This window comes from Gavialis gangeticus, unplaced genomic scaffold (assembly GCF_001723915.1).
Source record: "Gavialis gangeticus isolate Ggan-Ray unplaced genomic scaffold, GavGan_comp1, whole genome shotgun sequence".
Lineage (NCBI taxonomy): Eukaryota > Metazoa > Chordata > Crocodylia > Gavialidae > Gavialis > Gavialis gangeticus.
The window spans coordinates 65,126,461-65,144,984 of NW_017729022.1; the positions used below are offsets into that span (position 1 = coordinate 65,126,461).

The following is an 18,524-nucleotide window of genomic DNA, read 5'->3' on the forward strand; positions in this document are numbered from 1 at the left end:
CAGGGACAGTGGAGGAAATAACAAGGTGGAGCAATTTCCAAACACTCACAATACAGAAACTCTTATTCTTTTATTAGCCCCATGAAGAGCAGGTTCCATGAACTGCTGATAGTTTGTATAGTGCTGTGTGTTACAGAAAGCAACGCCCACCCATTTTATGAAATTTGTGTGCGCATTTACTTAGGCCTTGTCTTCATCAGAAGTGGCAAGCATTTTTAAGTAAAGCTCAAATTTTAAATGTCTGTGTTTTAAAGTGGTATAGGAAGCTGGTTAGGCACTGCTAGGTCGTTCTCTACATGTGTAAGTTGATCCAAATGAATATAAGGTGTAAATTTAAAAGCTGTCCCTGAGTAACTCGATGAGTGGACACTTCTTTCAAAGTGGGTTAAGCTGATCAGGAGTGAAGTTTGGAATTAGTTCATTTATGGCATTAATTGGGCACAACCTTAGTTGTTGACATGGCCTTAATTTGGTTTTAACCAGGTTTATTTCATTTTAGTTGAAGTCAATTTAATCTGTAGCAAAATAAGCCCCAAGTGTTGTTAAATCAAAATAGGGATATTCAGATGGGGCTCTGCCACAGTTTAACTTAAATGGTTTTAAAAAATAGTTAAGTCTGAACTCATGCAACTTCCTTCTGTCACCAAGGCCCTTTGTAATTATCAAGAGCGAAAGAGATGTGGCCAGGACCTTTCCACCTAGTTCAGCTGTGGATTTAGGACTAATCCACACACAACTTTGAACTGGCTTAATTTAGAGTAGGTAAACTAGTGCAGATACTAGTGTGGATGCTCTTATTTCAGACTATTTTAGTTTAGTTTATGCTGATGCTTAATCAGTTCAAGACTGAACAGAGGTAAATCTGGATTAAAACAAAATGAGTGTCTCCACAGCCTGTCATGTACTGGCTTAGCTAAATCCTTTTAAAATTGCTCCTTATGCTCAATTCTGCATATAATCAAGCTCTTAGTTTAGTTTCTCTAGTTTAAAATAGAAGTTCTACAGCCATTCCCTTATGACGTTTAGGAGATGTATGCATGCTTTTAGCAAGTACATGTTTCTTTGTCTGCTGCTGTCGTCTTGTTGATAGCTCATCTCTGGTGGATTATAGAGGAAGATGGAAGGTCCCGTCATTTTTCCTAAAACCCTAAATGCAGGTAGCCCTAACTGCTGGATTTCCCTGGTTGTTTCTTCAGGCTTTTGGGTGTTGACTGTATCTATAAATGAGGTTAATTAAAAAAAACCCAACCCGAAACAAACCAAAAACAACTTTTCTCTTTGCAAAATTAATTGTTGGATGTAGCAGCAAATTAAGAAAAAAGCCCCTTCAAAGGCTTTGTTCTAATAACGCAAGGCAAAGATGCTGTTACTGCGGTGAATGTTCGAAGCACAGTAAAAAACGAAGGGTTAACAATGCATGGATTTCAAGGGGCTCTGTTTAGTTTCCTTCGTTTTTATCTTCTGGTTTTGTTTTTTTTATTATTTTGTTTAGTTTTGTTTTTGTTTAATTTCTGTGTTCTGGCCACACCCAGGAGAACCGTCTGCTTTTGATTTCTCCCTTTACGGTTACATGGTAAATTTTCTTTCTCATTCTTCAGAGATGGAAACGTTCAAAAACTATATATATATATTTATTTATTTTTTACACTGCTCATCCTGTTGCTTGTTATTTATTGCAGAATCTGAGGCCAGACTAAAAGGGTGACAGTTACTCGGTTTCTTCAGGGCCCTTGAACACACCTTTGGGAAAAGAAGGGGATACTGCAGGCTGCAAATTGCTCAAACGTTCTAGAGCAGTGGTTTTCAACCTGGGATCTGCGGACACTTAGGGGTCTGCAGACTGTCTAAGGGGTCTGTGAAAGATGACTATGATCAATCACAAGTATGTGAATACCCACACTTACAATTCAAAAGGGTTCGTACCTCCATTTGAAAATTTTGAGGGGTTTGCAAATGAAAAAAGGTTGAAAACCACTGTTCTAGAAAGATTTCATTGGGGGTACTCAGTGCTATCCATATACATGGAGGTTTGATCTTATTCCCTACTGGGTGATGAGTTAGTGGCAAAGTGATGGTGGAGGGGTATGGGGTGGAATGCCCAGCCTTATAATTATTGTAAGTCCTATTGAACCTAGTTTAGAAAACCCTGAATTTCTGTTGACCCAGCACTTTATTCTCCTTTGATTTGCCCCAGTATCTACTGCTGTGGTGAGAGCATCCACCACTGTATAGCTAAGCTACTCAATATTGTTCTCTTGAAACAATGACTTTTTTTTTTTTTAAACTAAGACAGGAAGTCTTGAGCTTGAGGAAAATGTCTTGGATATGTTAATATATAAATGAGATATATACATGATTTAGGTCCCCAAAACAATCTTTCTTCTTCGCAGGTCACTTTTCAAAGGACTTCTTAAAAATCAGTTACATACTTTTTCCTCTCCCCTGCAGCATGGAAAACTTAAAAGAAATGAAAAATTCTGCAGGTTTTGCCTTAGCAGTAAGTCAGCTCTGGTCTTACTTACTTTTCTAGGAGTTTTACTTGGAAGTCTCTGACATGCATTATGAGGTCTTATGCTCGACTTGAGAGGGCAAAGGTTTTGAGTCTTTAACACTAGCTATTCTCCAAAGTGTTAATTCAATACTGAAATTAAATGGATGTTAAAAACAGAGTTGTACAGTCTGGCTAAGGGCATGTTTATGCTTTAGGCTGGAACCAAAACATAATTAATTTTGTTTTAATTCACACTTTTAAGTGCATCAGTCCTGGTCTGTGTGTAGATGTTTACATGGTAGTGAGAGTACTCAAAAGTTTAACTTGTAAGGTTTTTTAAAACATTGTTAAAGCCAGACAAATTCCATTTGAAATGATCTGAAATTAGTGTCTGCACACAGACTTGCATTATTTATAAAAGTGGGAATTAAAATCAGTTGAATCTGGTTCTAGTCTGTATGTAATAGGCCATAAAAACCCCTGCCCCTCCGTTGCAATTTTTTTTATAACACTGCAGAAGACATAAATTATATTAAATCTCCACAGTGTCTCCTCAGGCAAACCAAGGCTGGTGGTTTTCAAGTTAAACAAAGACAACTACAACCTCTGTGCCCCTGCCCCACTCCCCCCGGTTGTTTTTTAAACAGAACTTTCCAGGATGCCTTTCTGAAGCCTCCAGAATAGAACAGGGTACCAGGATATTTTTTTTTCATTCTTTATAGTTTGCCTTTAAAACATCTGTAATATACCTTTCCTTGATGAACTGCTTCGTTCCCAACCCTCCACAACATGTTTGTGCCAGGTTTCAGGAAAGGTTTTTACTATTTCTGGTTCATTTTTAGCCCTGATCTACTGATACATGTTGATTTATTTCAGCAGAAAACTTTGAGGCTACTGCAAGGGGATCCACACTTGTTAGTCATATTGTTTGTTTTCTCTTTGTTAAATAATGAGAACGATGTAATTAGCTGAAAGTTTAGGTTCTTAGGTAAGGAGGAGATTCTGCTATAGAAGCGAGCATTAAAATCATCCACCAAGATTTTTTTTCTTCCTGAACAAAATAATAAAAAAGCCCATTTTTATCAAAGTAAAACAGCTTTATGCTTAAAACCCAGTTATGAAGGATAAATACCAACACTCGTGAAGGAAATCAGTTGAGCCCTTTCAGGTTCTTACTATAAAACCTTAAAGGGCACTTAAAAATGATAGCCCAATTGCTTCTTGCTGTTAACCTTGGTTAAGAAATCCAGATGCTGCTTCTGTATTTTATTCTTTATGTATGGTGTCCTGCTGCAGAAAAGGGGCTGCAAAACTGGGATGTTTTTTCCCTAGAAAAACATCAGTCCCAAGTACCTTGGCCTCTCTTCAGTATTAGGACTTTCAAACACAAGCTTGTTACCCTTGCTTTCCAGCGTGATGGTGTTAGCAGAAGTTCCTTGTCTGCATAGAAAACTAATGTTCAGTTTATACCAAGTCACAGAAACTAGGTACCCCTCTTACATTATGCAAGCATCTTCAAAGTAATCTGTGGTGAAACACTTATCTTGGACCATGAGTGCTAGGCAGATATTGAGAATAGCTGATATTGAGAATGAATGATGCTGAGAATTGCCAGAGCTCTCTCTTATGTCTCATTTCCTCCTGGTTAAATTCCTAATTCATTTAGTCATCTCAGACCTATGCTTGTGACAATGTACTTCATCCCCATGGGAGTGCATGTGATGTCATATGCTGTACTGTTGTATGGCTAAATTAACCAGTATAGGATGAGTCTTGCTGAGAAGAGATGAGTCTTGCTCTTGCCTTTGTATGTGGGGTGAGTAGGCCAGAGATGCTGTATCTAAAGGGCCATTACAGTAATGTTTGGATCATTCTATTTCCATTATAATTACACTGGCCAGCCAAGATAAAAAGATTGTTCTCCAGCTTCAGAATGCAAGACATCTAGAAATCTCCCTTGATCTCCATATGCAACTGAGAAGAAATGAGGGATATCATTTTGGAGAAGGGAATACTAAGATAGGGGCCTAAGTAGGAAGAGAGTAGCAGTTGGGTGGAGAATGTCAGCAAACTCCTGTCTACTTGTAGCAGCAGCATGCTTAGAAATGTCATTCAGATGGATCTGCTGTACTGATTGGACAATGGCAGTCCAATGATGACTCATAGCAGTTGGGTAGGGAAAATGTTTTGTGGTTTATAATAATGTATAATGCTTTACAGCTTCATTTCATGTAATCATTCTACTCTTTTACTGCCCTGAGCAGTGTCAGGGCCCTGTTGAACTCTGCCCTATACAGGCATAGAAGTAGGCATGTACTCTGCTCCGAAGAGCTTAGTATGGTGCTTTACAAACATCTAATCCTTTCACCTGTTCTCAAAGGTAGGTAAAATTATTCTCCCTATTTTACAGGTAGGAGAATTAAAGCATTAAAGCAGACAAGGGTGATTTGCCCATAGCCACGTAGGCGTTTATGTTGAAGCCAGGCTTAGAAGACCAAATTCTTAGTGCCCAGTTCTGAATCCAAACCATTCTCTTATCGTACTTCCCTCTCGCTCTTCCCTTTTCTCTCTTATAGCAGTCTTTAAACAGAACAAAGTGCCTTTCAAAATACACACACATATTGTACCTGTGTTTGGGGGTCCATGCAATAACACATGCATTAATTGGCAGTAACAAGAGATCCAGCATTTCTAGGTTAGAGTAAGGCCTGCTGTTTATCTTTAAGAATATTTGTCTCGAGTAGCTTTGTACTTCTTTTTTGGTCTGGCCTCAATTGCTTTTATGTTTTCTTTTTTATTATTATTTATTATTATTCTGATTACAGTTCCTTTTATTTTATTAAATTTAATTTATTTTATTTATGAAACATGCATGAACCAACAATGTGACTCTAGGAGAGTATTGCTGAGTTGTGCTGATGTTAATTTCATACTGTGATATTTTTTCTCTATTTACCTAGAGATCAGTATTTCAATATATAACGATGTGCATGTTTTCCCCCCTTCTCCCGCTGCATGCAGGGATTCGGGTTCGTAACTTTCGAGAATAGTGCTGATGCAGACAGGGCCAGGGAGAAATTACACGGCACCGTGGTAGAGGGCCGTAAAATCGAGGTGCATGTCTTCAGTAATTCAATTTCTTCTTTATATTTCTTCTTTTTTATTTCTTTTTTTGTCTTGCCTCACTTATTTCACATTTGGATCCCAGTCTTGTGTGTGCGTGTGTGTTTGTGTCTGTGTCCTTCACCTCCCTGCACTGAAATGTATAAAAGTGACACGCCTTTTAAAAAAATTTTACATTGTTTTGGAGATTTTCTTTACTTATTTTTTTCTTTTTTTAAGTTGTTTTCCCACCCACTCCAAATTTTTGCCCTTCTGCCTTGATTTTCCTTTGCTTCAGTTTGCGAGGTTCCGATTTCCTGTTATCAGGCCTGAATAAAAGTAACTGAAAGAGTACTGTCCGATTTCTGATGTGTCCAACAATAAAGCAGGGGGCCAGCCAGTATATCCCCTCTTTCCTTAGAGGCCAGTTCTCCTCCATATGAGTGTGAGATGAAATTGAGAGTGGGAAGGGGAGGGTAAAGGGGAAGAAGCCACACACACATGTTGTGGCTGCTTTCTTGATCTGTCTCGGAGTTCAAAATCTAAATCTAACTCTTAAAAATTCTGTCAGGAAAGTTGTCAATTGGAAGGGTTAACTTTGGCTGGCCGACGTAGCTATGTATGAGGCCGTTGCCTGGTGCTCACCCATTTTCTGTTCCACTGTGCTGAAGGCTAACTGGCATCTTCCCCTTCTCCCTCTTTCTTTTTTTAAAAAAAAAAAAAGGAAAAAAAAGTACTAAATATTTTAAAAGAAGAAAAAAAAAAGGAAATAAATAAATTTAACAAAAAAGCCGCCGTTTTGAGTAAGATGTCTGCATATTTTGCTTTTTTTTCTTTTTGTTGTTTTTTGTTTTTTATTTCCCTTTTCGATGGTTTAGCGTTTAGGGCCCTTCACTTGACTCACTCTTTCCATGGTAACTATACACAATGCTGGCGATGGTACGAGTTGGCGGTAAGTGAAACAAAAGCACTAGAGAAGAAGCTTATTTTTAATTTTTTTTTCTTTAAAATTACAAAGACAAAATTAAATAAGAAAGAAAAATCCATCTGCCATCTCACATTAACACTACAAAATGTGATCTGACTTGTTGTCCCCACCCGCCTCCTTTCCCCTTTTTCCCCCCTTTTCTTTTCAATGCTGTTGAGTAATGCCGCCTGGACTTTGGATGTACATATTGTTTTGTAGCAGTCTGAGCTGTTTGATTACTGACTTCATGGTGATTTCCCCTTGCACATCTTACTCAGAGTTACTGAACTCCAGTTTGGCTGGTTTTTATTAATGCACCCATCTCCTCCACTCTTTCTTGCCCCTTTCTCTCTTTCTGTCTTTCTGAGACCTGTTTGTAGCTGTGATTTTGTTTTCTCTCTCTCTCTCTTTCTGTCTCTCTCTTGCCCTTCCCAGTTTATTTTTTTACTCTGTTAAATGCAGCTGTTGGTCTCTCTTTGCTGACTGGTGGTTTCTGATTGGTTCTGGCAATTTTTTCCTTTAAGTGCTTGTGTTGCACTTCGCTGTAGCAGCTGATTTCAGGCACTCGCTCCATCTTAATGATTGTCTGTGAGATCCTTTCCCCTCCCTCTCCCCCTCCTTCCACCCTCTGGATCAGTTGTTTGGGTTATTTTTTTTCCTTTCTTTTCTCTGTGTGTGTTGTAACTGCATGCTCTCAGTCTCATCATTGTTGTTTCCCATTCTTTCTTTTTAAATGTGTAATGTTTATATTGTTTCGAGGCCCAAACTAGAGTAAATGTGGTTTCAGACTCCCCTGGCCTACAAGTACTTGCCATTCCATGAACACCCCCTCCCCAGGGCATAATAGGACTCTCTTAGGTTTACTTCTCCTGAATGCTGCCCTCAGTTTCATTTTGACCTGAAATTTTGACAGATCATTGACTCCAGATAAAAGAATTCACCCTCCTTGCAAGAACTTTGCTGGCTGTGCCTGACACAGGGCTGCAGTAACTTGGCTTCCAAACCCCATCCATCCTTTCTTTATCAGCACCATCTCTGCTGCAACACCCACTTGCTGTAGCACTCCGAATGCTTCCAAATACACAGAGCTCTGTAATGAGGGTGGAAGGCACAGTGAGACTCCTTCCATATTGTTGTTTTTAAGAGATTTTTTATGAAGAGTTTGTACTTAGAGATGAACCAAATTAGTAAATCCAAATATCCTGAAACTGAGTTTGGAGGATAATGCTCAAGAGGACTTGAAAAATCTTCTTTGGCCTCAAGAGATTAAATCCAAGGCAACTGGAATCCAAATTACTTTTCTGTCTGTGGACCAGTTAGTGACATCAGTGAACCACCACAGCTTACTGATGGGCTTCTAGACCAAGGTAGCTACTTCACTACCTGCTTTGCTCTTCTTCTCCTTGAGCTTCAGCAGCCATCATTCTTCTGACTCTAATGGAGTTTGGCCAAGGGAGCAATATTTTTGCCTTTGGATTGGCGAGCTATAGATATCCATTGTACTCAGTGATGGCAGGACGTCTGAAAATCCCTCTTACTCTTGTTGGCCTTTTGTTTAATGCATAATTAAAAGTGCCACATTTAGCTGTAATGTTTATAATTAAATGGCAACCATAAAAGTAATTTAAATGTCTTGCCTTTTTGTAAAGCTAGTTGTTTGATTTCTTTGCGCTCAGCTGTATAGTGTATGTGATACTGGAGAGATTTCCAGCATTTTCCCTAATATCCTGTGCTTCCTCCCCTCTCCTCCCCATCCCCTTTCTTACTTTTAGGTGAACAATGCCACAGCACGAGTAATGACCAATAAGAAGATGGTCACGCCATATGCAAATGGTAAGAGAATGCTTGTGCTTATTGTAGATTCAGGAGAGGTTTGCAGGTAAACAAAATGTTAGTGGGGAAGGATGGGATAACAAACACTGCAGTCTCTTCTGCAAAAAACATAAATCCTACTTGGTGCCTATATAGTGTTCTTGGATCATTTTACCAAGGAGGCAAACAGCATTATGCCCATTTTACAGGTAGGAAAAGTGAGGCACCGAAACGTGAAATGATCTGCCCAGCAGGCAAGTGGCAGAGCCAGAAAGAGAACCCAGGCATTTGAGTCCCATCCCACAGCTCTGTCCAGCGGGCAGCATTGCATGACCCTATTAAAAGCTCCTGTTGAGTTCATCGTGATATGCTGAGCGCTCAACACCTTTGACACTCAAGTCACTTATTTAGGCGACTAAATCAGTGGATTGATCAGCCTGACTTTAGACGCCCTTCTTTTTTTTTTTTCTTCTTGAATCTTGACCTTAATTGTAACAGTAAAAGCTGAGGCAAAAGCTTGTTTATTTTCAATAGTTTTCTAAGGAACTCCAAATAAGAAAACACGAAGGACATTTTTACACATGCATGTGTCTCATGCAGTTGTTTAAGCGGCAAAATGCACGTCAGCATGCAGAAAATGGCGGCAGTCCACTTTTGAACTAAAACACACCAAAGGTTTTTAAGTTCAAAAGAGCACTGCTGCCATTTTCTGCATGCTGACATGCATTTCGTCACTTATACAACCGCAGGTGACACAGCGTGGTGTGTGTCAGCTTGCATGCGAAGCAGACTCAATTGTCGCAGCACAAAAAAGTATGTGTATAAATGCCCTGAGTTGCTTTGTGAATGAAGAACTGTTTCAGTTAGAAGCCAACAAGTCTCTCTGCTGTTTCTAAATTACACTGCAATACTCCTGTTTAACTGTGTCCGTGTTGCATAGAAATGCTTTCTTTTTCTCTAGGAGCTGAACACTGTTTAATTTTATAGGATGCTGTATACTTTAAATCTTTCTGGCAACAGAAATGAAACACTGAATTAACAATTAGGGCTGTGCAAAATGGACCCTGTTCAACTAGGATACTGATTCAGCCCGAATCAGAGACAGTGATTTGATTCGGCTGAATCTGAAGATTCAGTGCTGATTTGGAAAATCAGTGATTCATCCATAGACATAGCTTTAAATGTTTTTTCTACGTATCTCGAGGTAGCAGGCACGGCCCTTGAACGCTGAGATGCTGGGGTGCCTGGAGTGTCCTATAGGACTGCGGGGGGTCCCTCCACATGCTTAGTGGCAAACCTGGACTTCTGGGTCTGCCAGGGAGTGCGCTGGGGCCCCCCTGCACCCCCTTGGCTTGGCAGTCAGCCACAGGGGGACCCCAGGTGCCCCCCCCAGATCCAGGAGGCACCAGTCGCCAAGTCAGGTGGGTGCAGGGGGCCCCCCAGCGCACTCCGGCAGACCCGGAAACGGACCGGAAGTGTTTCTGGTCCACTTTCAAGTCTGCTGCTGAGTGCACTGGGGAGCTCCCCGCACTTCTGTGGGACACTCCATGCACCCCAACACCGCAGCATTCATGAGCCACCTGCTACCTTGAGGTATGTAGAAAAAACATTTAAAGCTATGTCTATGTCCGAATCTCTCTGAATCGATTCAGAGGGTTCTGATTCAACTTGGAGAGATTAAAGGGTACTCTGATTCAATTCGGATTTGGAGGTTCAGCCACCAAATTGGGCTGAATCAACTCAGGGACCGAAGCTTTGCACAGCCCTATTAACAATGTTGTTCTAGGACTTGCAGGATGGTTCCCAGTCACAATGGGAAACAACAAGTTAAACATGCAGTAGTTAATGAGAGAGCCTGGGTCTGAGGGTTGAAACAGCACTGAAAATACTGAGCTCTCCTACAGACTTACTGTCTGACCTGAAGTTATTTTTTAACTGGGGTAATACCTCACAGGAGTATTCTGAGACTTGATGAATGTTTGTAAAGTACTTTTTGGAATCCTGTAGTGAAAAGCTTTGTGGAAGTGCAAACCTATCATACTACTTTATCCTAAAAATAAGGGCAGAGAACTACAGGGCTGTTTGGAACCGGGGCTTGGGTTACATGGTAGGAGGCAGGAGCATCTTTTTGCTTTGTTGACCCATAAAATCAACATTAAATTAAAGTAAGAGTGTTTGATGCCTGGCCAGGGTTGGGGCTTATTGGTTAATGCTTTGTGCCATGAAGTGAGAGATGCTGGTTTGGGAACTGTATCCGTGTCTATCTTTCCAGGGCCTTGTATGTGCATCTGTCATCTTAGTATTTCGCTTTTGAAGGTGAGCAGTGCAGCAGCAGCACTCTGTCTTTCAGTGAGGATGTGCGTTATCATTCAATGTTACTCTTCCAGTAGTGACATTGATGGGCTTGTTGCTGAGTTAGGTCAGGATGATGCTCATGAGACCTCCAAACTGGCTGAGGTTGTTAAATGTGCAGTAGGTTTTTCAGAACTTCAGAAGGGGTACGATGGGAGAGTAAGAGCTTGTTTAAATAGCAAAACCTGCAGTTACCAGCCAAGAAGTTGAGGCCTCCCCCACAAAGTCAGGACTGTTAGTGGAAGTCAGACTGGATCCTTTTCAAGGGTCTGGACTTCCCTCTTTCTCTTTCCTCCACGGACAGAGCGGAGAGAGACAGACACATAATGGTTCTGCTCTCTGGGAAATGTGCGTCTTCTCATGCTATTTCCTACAATGGTAGGCTTCTCACCAAACCTCAGACTTCTTATTTTAACATTACTCAGTCTCGCGTATATTTGCATTTGTTGCCCATTGTGAAGATTATATTAAAAATGATTCTCTAGGAGAAATTGCATCTGCAAAGCAATCTGGGGAGGCAGGAAAATTAAAATAAATGGAGGGGAGAAAATGCAGAAGGAACAGACTTCATTTAAAATGCTTTTATGAGACATTCCACGTAATTCAGTTACCCAGGAAAGCTCTGCTTGATTGCCATGTTTTGGTCGAGTGAATCTCTAGCAAATACCATAAGCAGCGTGTTTTGAGCTATTTAGGCTATAAGATGACTTGCCTCTGATCGCAGGCTCAGCTAACGATTTAGAATCTACAGCATTCTCAGTGAATCCTCAGGTTAGTCACAATTGACAGCAAAGATCATGGGAAGAACGCACAATTCCACAGGTCAAATGCACCTATATAAGAGTGAGTTGGTATTCTGCTCAGCTCTGTAACTTGCAGCTTACACAGTAAAATAGCCAGTATTTTGCCTTGCTCTCTCGTATAGTGCTCTATACCTAGGCCCTGACATTCAGAAAGGCAATCTGCTTTCATCCAAAAACACAGGCTTGCGGAAGCAGTACTGGGAGATGAGGCTAAAGCAGAGCTGTAGGTGTGAAGCTCCTGTTGTTTTACCTTCCCCATTCTGTCTACAGGTGTAGACTTTGGCATTCACTGCTGTCTTTGCTGTTACAGGTTGGAAGTTGAGCCCTGTGGTTGGAGCAGTGTACGGCCCTGAGTTATATGCAGGTAGAACTTAAATAGACACTTTGACTTCTGCCATTTAACTGCAGTGGTGTTTGTTTGTGTTCTCGATCTGCTGTTTCTTTATAACCTTTTTTACGTTTTTTATTCTTTTTAAAATGAAATTAGCGTCCAGCTTTCAAGCAGATGTCTCGCTGGGCAATGACGCCGCAGTGCCCCTGTCAGGAAGGGGGGGTATTAACACTTACATTCCTTTAATCAGTAAGTAGCCCCTATTGGCCCCTGTATTGTTACTGTGCTTGAGTAAACAATGACTTGTTAGCCTTCTCTTCTCCAGCCTGTATAATATATACTTAAAAGGATGGGTTTTGCTGGGCATAGATTTGCCACCAGGCTGAGCAGTGGCCAGCATCTTTGAGTTTTGCAGTACATTTGTGCTTGCTTTCTGGAAGCCCCAGCCAAACAAAGAAGCAATACATCAGGAGGGAGGGGAGCATAAGGAGAGTGCCATTGCCTCTGCTCTGAAACCAAAGACATCAAATAGGCAAATCCCCCAAGTACATATTATACAAGCTGCTAAACCGCGAGTCTGCTGCAGGCCCTCTCGTGGCATGCACCTGGAAGCATCTTGGGTTGAAGTTGTGCCTTGCGACTGGCTCCTCCTGGGTATCGGTTATTGCATTGTGTTTGCAGCTGCCTCTGAGGGTTTGACATTGTTTTGCCCTGAGCCAGTTTACTCCAGCATGAAGCGTAATAAAACAGGGCCCAATATTCATGGAACCGGTTACTGGTCACATTTGTCAAAGGAAGATGGGCTCTCGGTAAACTGGCACCTTATGGGGAATTCCTTCTGCTCTTGCACATGGGGCATCCTGTCTTTCTGGCTTGAACTTGGGGGGGAGGGTAGTTGGCAAAGAGGGGGAAAAGAGGACTCTGATGTCAGTTGACCATTTTCTTTTAAGGGTCTCATAACAAATTATTTCTGAAAGGGCTTCCAAAAAGTTGGAAGTCTCTTGCTGTATAGGTAGGAACTCTGCTGCTTGGACTTTCTAACCAGACTGCATGGGGGTGTCAAAATGAGAGGGGGTGGGGAATTGTGCTCTGTTTGCGATGGATGGGGCATGCCATAGCATTAACCCCTTGCATGCCAGGCGTCTTTGCAGCCCTTCTCCCCCTCAGGGCCATGATGTAGCAGGAGGCATGCCCCTTTGCAGGACAGATGCAGAGCATCCCACAACTTCGGAGACTTTTGTGTTATTTTGTTGGAAGCGGGCGATTGCTTATCTACCCAAGGTTGTTATTTACTTGACATTTCTCCTTGTTTGTCTTTACAGTTCCAGGCTTTCCCTATCCAACTGCAGCCACCACAGCAGCCGCATTTCGAGGAGCCCATCTAAGGGGCCGAGGACGGACAGTATATGGTGCAGTCAGGGCAGTACCCCCCACAGCCATCCCTGCCTATCCAGGGTAAGCACTGGACACTAAACAGAGTACCATGCACCACACTGAGCAGTAACTGATTGTCTAAGGATAACAAGCAGAGATCTTCTGGATGGTGAGAGTTAGGATGTGCTAGGACCAGAGCACTTAGCACCCAACTATGCTGAAAAAGGCCACGTTTAAGTCTTCCATGTTATGCTGTTGTTTAAAACACTCAATTTCAGTATCCTGAAGTTCTAATAATTCAAGGCAACTGCCTAAAACTCTCCAGCAGATTCCTTCATGTTTTAGCAGTTTGTCTACATGGAATTCCTCTTGCATTAACACAATGTGGAATAACACTACTAAGAAGGACAAAGAAAGGGTGGAAAATCTCTGGATTGAGGTGGCTGCTCTTCTCTGCACTCCTTTTGCTTTGTTATCTGGGAGTGAGGAGAGTTGTCCATTATCTTCATGCCTCACCATCTTGGAGTAGGACATAGGAAAGCCAGTTACCCACAATGGATTTGCTTTCTTTGTTGGAGACAGTTTAAAAAGGTTAAAAACAAAGAGCAATCAAGTCCATTTAAATGAAGACAGGAGTGAGATGGAGGAGAGGGAGAATGAAACTGCAACATGCTTCTAGCAGTAGATGTATAGAGCACTGATGGACATGCTGCTGAGCACCCTTTGCCCTCCAGTTTTCATCATTTGCAGTGGAATGGATCCTGCAGCAGCAAGCTATTCTGCTGTTGTTTGAAAATTGTAGGTCGCTGGGTTGTTTTCTGAGGGTTTTTTTCTGGGGTTTTTTGGTTTGTTTTTTTTAAAGTGTGATGGCATGACGATGATTCAATATATTTTCTCAAAGAGTCTCTTCTTTTTGAATCTGAGAATGCCTCACTTAGCTTGTTTTCCCTGTTTTCAAGACAATGTCCTCACAACATCACAGCAGGAAAACTGAGTAGAAGAGAATCCTTCCTGAGAGAGAAAAGTGTATCCCCACCTCCCAATTTGCATAGTAAACCAGTATAGAGATGGAGAATATAAACTGCAAGCTTCCTAAAACCACAGTGACATAAAATCTTGCCCTAGGGTGTATTAACTTGGAACATTTTGTATAATAGACTATGATGGGGAATTACTGCTGCGCTTTCTTCTTTACAGAGTCCTGTCCAGTTTTGGAACAGATCTTAATAAAGCAAGTTGCAGTAGCCAGACATTCATGTAGTCTATAACAATAACTTGTAGCAGTATTTTCTTTGATTCACATCTTGCATTAGACAAATAATTAGTTTGGACTTAGTACATCCCAATAACCTATGGAGGAACCTGTTGTCTGAACTGAAGGTTCACAATTAAGTTTTGCTGGGTTTTCAGACAATCAACCCTTTATACAAAGCTCCATCTCTTCTCTATAGACAGTACTAATTAACATTCTCTATTTTCTAATTATGGCCTCTGACTTAAAACCTCTGTTCATCTTTGTTACATAATAATTATGACTCCAACCTGATTTATGAGGAAATGCACCAGAATGAAACACACAAGCAAAACAGCTTAGTGCTACTGTCCAAATGAATGAATGAATACCTGCCTGGGGGAGGGGTCTTGTATTTTTTTATCCCTGATAGTAACGGCTAGAGCATTCCTAGCAAGAGGTGGTCATCTGTGGTACACAGGGAGGACTTTTCTTGATAGCCTTCTTGGGCTTACGTTTGGTTAAAGGGTTAATTTCCATGTGGAATAGCGCCCAAGCTCCAGTGACTTTCCTTTCCAAATAATGTCTCATGACTGTATTCACTTACAATACATTGGTTTGTCTGACCCTACTGACTGATTTTGTATGCCTTCATAGGCAGCAGACTATCCAGTAAATAGTTGGAAGACAGCAGTAAACAACCTACACTTACAATTGGCCCCAAATTGTGCTGGTCACCAACATTAAGTTGTAATTAACTGATTTTGTTTGTTGTCTTCATAGTCTGTCTCTCCACATGGCATTTCATTCAGAAGCTTCCTCATGGCCATGTAAGACTGCATTGTACATTTTAATAAACAGCAAGGCAGGAAGAGCTTTATAATTTGAAGTTACATATGGTCACTCTTGACCTGACATTGGGATTTTGCATATGTTCCCGTCTCCATGTCATTTATCAGGTACTTTTAAAAACAAGACCATGAAATGAGGAGTCAACATGTGATTGACCAGAAGAAAATGGATGCTGAGGAAGACATTCAGTAACATTAAAATGTGACTGATTCAAAGCTGATAGAAGGAGATGCTCTTCCTTAAAATGCTAAATTATTTGTGACTATTATTGAGGCTAAGAGTTTAGCAGGATTAAAAAAAAGTAATGGATGTTTCTATGTTCTTGTCATCTATATAAACATAGCAACTGCCATAGTAGATGAGAAAAGAAGTCCATTCAATACAGTATTCTGCCTGGTAGTATCTGTCAGTAGCTAATTCAGAGGAAGGTGCAAAAATCTCATAATCTCAATAAATTTGTCTAAAGACCTGCTGAAGCATGAGGTTTAATAAAACATTTGTGAAAACCAGTGGTCTTAATCCAGGTAAATGCAAGCTTATCCAATAAGAAACCAAAACAAACTTCCAAAAAAGGTAGGATGAGGGCTTGAGCAGTATCTTGGAAAGGAATGGCTCAGAATAGGGCTTGTGCACCGGAGGTTTGCTAACCAACTGAACATGAGCTCATAATTAATATGATGGCCAGGAGAGCAAATCCATTCTTTTGATGTAAAATCAAGGGAATATTGAGCAGAAAGGTAGTATTACTTTAACTATTGGAACAGTTTAAGTAGGTATATGGTGGATTTGCCATCACCTGAAGTCTTTAAATTAAGGTGTATACACTTTTTAAAAGAGATGTTGTAGCTTAACCAGAAGTGATGGACTTGATTCAGAAACAACTCAGTCAGTTTCTGTAGCCTGTGTCATGCAGGAGGTTAGATTATATAACGGGAAGGGTCCTGCTGCCCTTAAAATAAAGTGAATATTTCTTCTAAAATTTGCTAGCATAAATTATAATTCTAGATATTTTTATTATATATGTAAATAAATGTCCAACCCCTCTGAATCTTGCTAGGCTTTTGGCCTCAGTGATTGGAAAATATTAAAAACTTTTTAAAGGGGATTAAAACATTCAGGCTTTGATACTTAAGTCAATCTCAAACAATTTGAAGGTAGGAGGAGAACCCTGGCTAGTTACAGGTTACTCTGCAGCTGCTGATTGTAGGGTTCTTTTCACTTTTCTGTGAAGGTGCAATGCTAGTAATGGTCAGTGACAGGATCTTAAATTAGAGGCACACTGTTGGTCTGATCCAGGGGAGAGGGGGAGAAATTCCTTTGAAATCCATTTATCACTTCCAGAACAATTTTACCAGAAATCACAACATGTTCATAACCAACAGTCATTTCCACTGTTGAGCTTTTGCCTTTCCTGCAGGGGTGGGGAACCTTGCTGAAAAACACTTCTGACCATAGAACAAGAATTCAACCATGTAAGGCACAGGCCAAGAAACCAAGTTCTTGTTTTGGAGAATTTAGTTCCTGCAAACACCATATGGCCCACTTCTCCCTGCTGAAGTGACTCATCTCTTCCTGTTACAAGGAATTGTATCTTTGCATTCCTATCAAATGCATTTTAGGCATGAATGCAACTCTGTCCACGGGGAATAGATTCCACCTGTATTGAGATGGACGCAGTCTGACCAAATTATGTTACTGGTAGCAAACACTGCTCCAGGATTTTCAGTAATAGTATGCAGGCTTTTGGCAAAACATCCAGGCCTCTCTTTTTGTACCTTGCAATAGATGGGTGTTTTGATGAGGGTGGCAGGATCTTGGCAGTATTTTTATACTCCATCTGACATGTGAAAAATATTACAGCTTAACGTTCTATGCCTCCTCCTTGCCTGTGGGTAGTGCTGCCGGTAAGTCGTACACATTGCACCCATGTATCTCACAGATGGTGGAGCTAATGCTTTATAAAGTCTTGGGTGACTTAGTACTGAGGACAAAACAGGAGAAAGTTATGTAATGTGAAGTCACGTGTTGATAACAAGGGGTGGGGTCATACCCTCTCTTCCTTCCTCACCCTTTCCCAATTCCCCATCCCCAAAGTGAGCCTTCCATGGCCTAATGTTCTGGTTAGACTGGCTCCTTGGGGTCCCCTGACTCTGGTTTTACATTTTTGCTGCTTGAAGTTCTGAGAGAAAGAAACAATGGCTAATAGAGCGTCACCCCATCCAAGCCGTTCCAGATGCTCCTCTCTGCTGTGGAATGTGTCGTTACTATCAGGGATCCCCACTGCACCTTTCAATTCTTGGACCTTGGACCAATCAGCTAACCTTTTTAGCTCATTATCTCTGCTTGTGAAAGCAATGCATTGTGGGTATTTTTGGTTTTTTCTTTTTAATTACATTTCTCTGTGTTTACTTTGATCAGAATTGATTGACTTGTTTTCCTGAGGTGTTGCATCGGTTCTTTAAGATGCTGAATAATAATACTTTGCATGCTTGTGTGATCAGCCAACTCTTATCGCATGTCTAATGTGTAGGGTAAAAGCAGGTGATGTATGGATATCAGAAACAAAGTTATGCAGCCCTGTGAGACTTCAAATACATAATTCTACAGAACTCTCTGAAACATGCTTCTGACCTAGGTGGATTCCAGCCCTTGTGGGACTCCTTCTGAAGGGCTTCTTTTATTGCACATGAAACGTGTTTCCTGAGGCCAATTTGTTCCATGTGTTTAGGGTGTTAAATAAAGTAATTCCAGGATAACAACCAGAGCGGAGGTTTCTAAACCCTTGTTTCTCTTCTTCAGGGCATCAGATCTTTTTGAGTCTATTTTTATTGTACAATATGAAGGTTGTTTCCCCCACCCCTTGCATACTGTCTCCCCCTCTGCCCCCTCCCCTCTTGCATGCCATGGAGAATGACATGGAGCCGTCTAGCGTGCGTGCGCACACACATTCTCTCGCTGATTCGCTCCTGCCGAAAGCCCAGGTTGTGGATTCATACATCACCTGCCTGTGTAAAACGCATGTGCATGCTGCCGTCCTCAATAACCGGAATGTGTTTTCTGTTCTTTTGTTTTTTTTTTTTTGTTTTTGTTCTTTTGTTTTTGTGTGGATTTTCTGCAGTGTGGTTTACCAGGACGGATTTTACGGTGCTGACCTCTATGTAAGTACACACACCGGAGCCTTCTCATCCCCAACCCTTGACAAGCCAACT

General features: G+C 41.1%; 1 protein-coding gene and 1 long non-coding RNA gene across 7 annotated transcripts in view; both read left to right on the forward strand.

The window, feature by feature from the left end:
* LOC109296074 overlaps positions 1–1,387 on the forward strand; it is a 7,080-nt gene extending 5,693 nt beyond the window's left edge. The window contains exon 2 of the long non-coding RNA XR_002096884.1: positions 26–1,387. This is a non-coding gene — a long non-coding RNA (uncharacterized LOC109296074). The remainder of the gene's footprint in view (positions 1–25) is intronic.
* Positions 1–18,524, forward strand: part of RBFOX2 (RNA binding protein, fox-1 homolog 2) — a 318,764-nt gene that overhangs the window by 276,444 nt on the left and 23,796 nt on the right. For 3 of the 6 annotated variants that reach the window (XM_019515303.1, XM_019515302.1, XM_019515301.1), the window contains 6 exons: positions 5,513–5,605; positions 8,333–8,393; positions 11,838–11,891; positions 12,015–12,107; positions 13,181–13,313; positions 18,434–18,473. In XM_019515303.1, coding sequence (XP_019370848.1) covers positions 5,513–5,605; positions 8,333–8,393; positions 11,838–11,891; positions 12,015–12,107; positions 13,181–13,313; positions 18,434–18,473 — 474 coding nt within the window. Of the gene's footprint in view, positions 1–5,512; positions 5,606–8,332; positions 8,394–11,837; positions 11,892–12,014; positions 12,108–13,180; positions 13,318–18,433; positions 18,474–18,524 lie in introns of those variants that run through there. The other 3 variants (XM_019515304.1, XM_019515305.1, XM_019515300.1) reach the window with 2 other exon arrangements.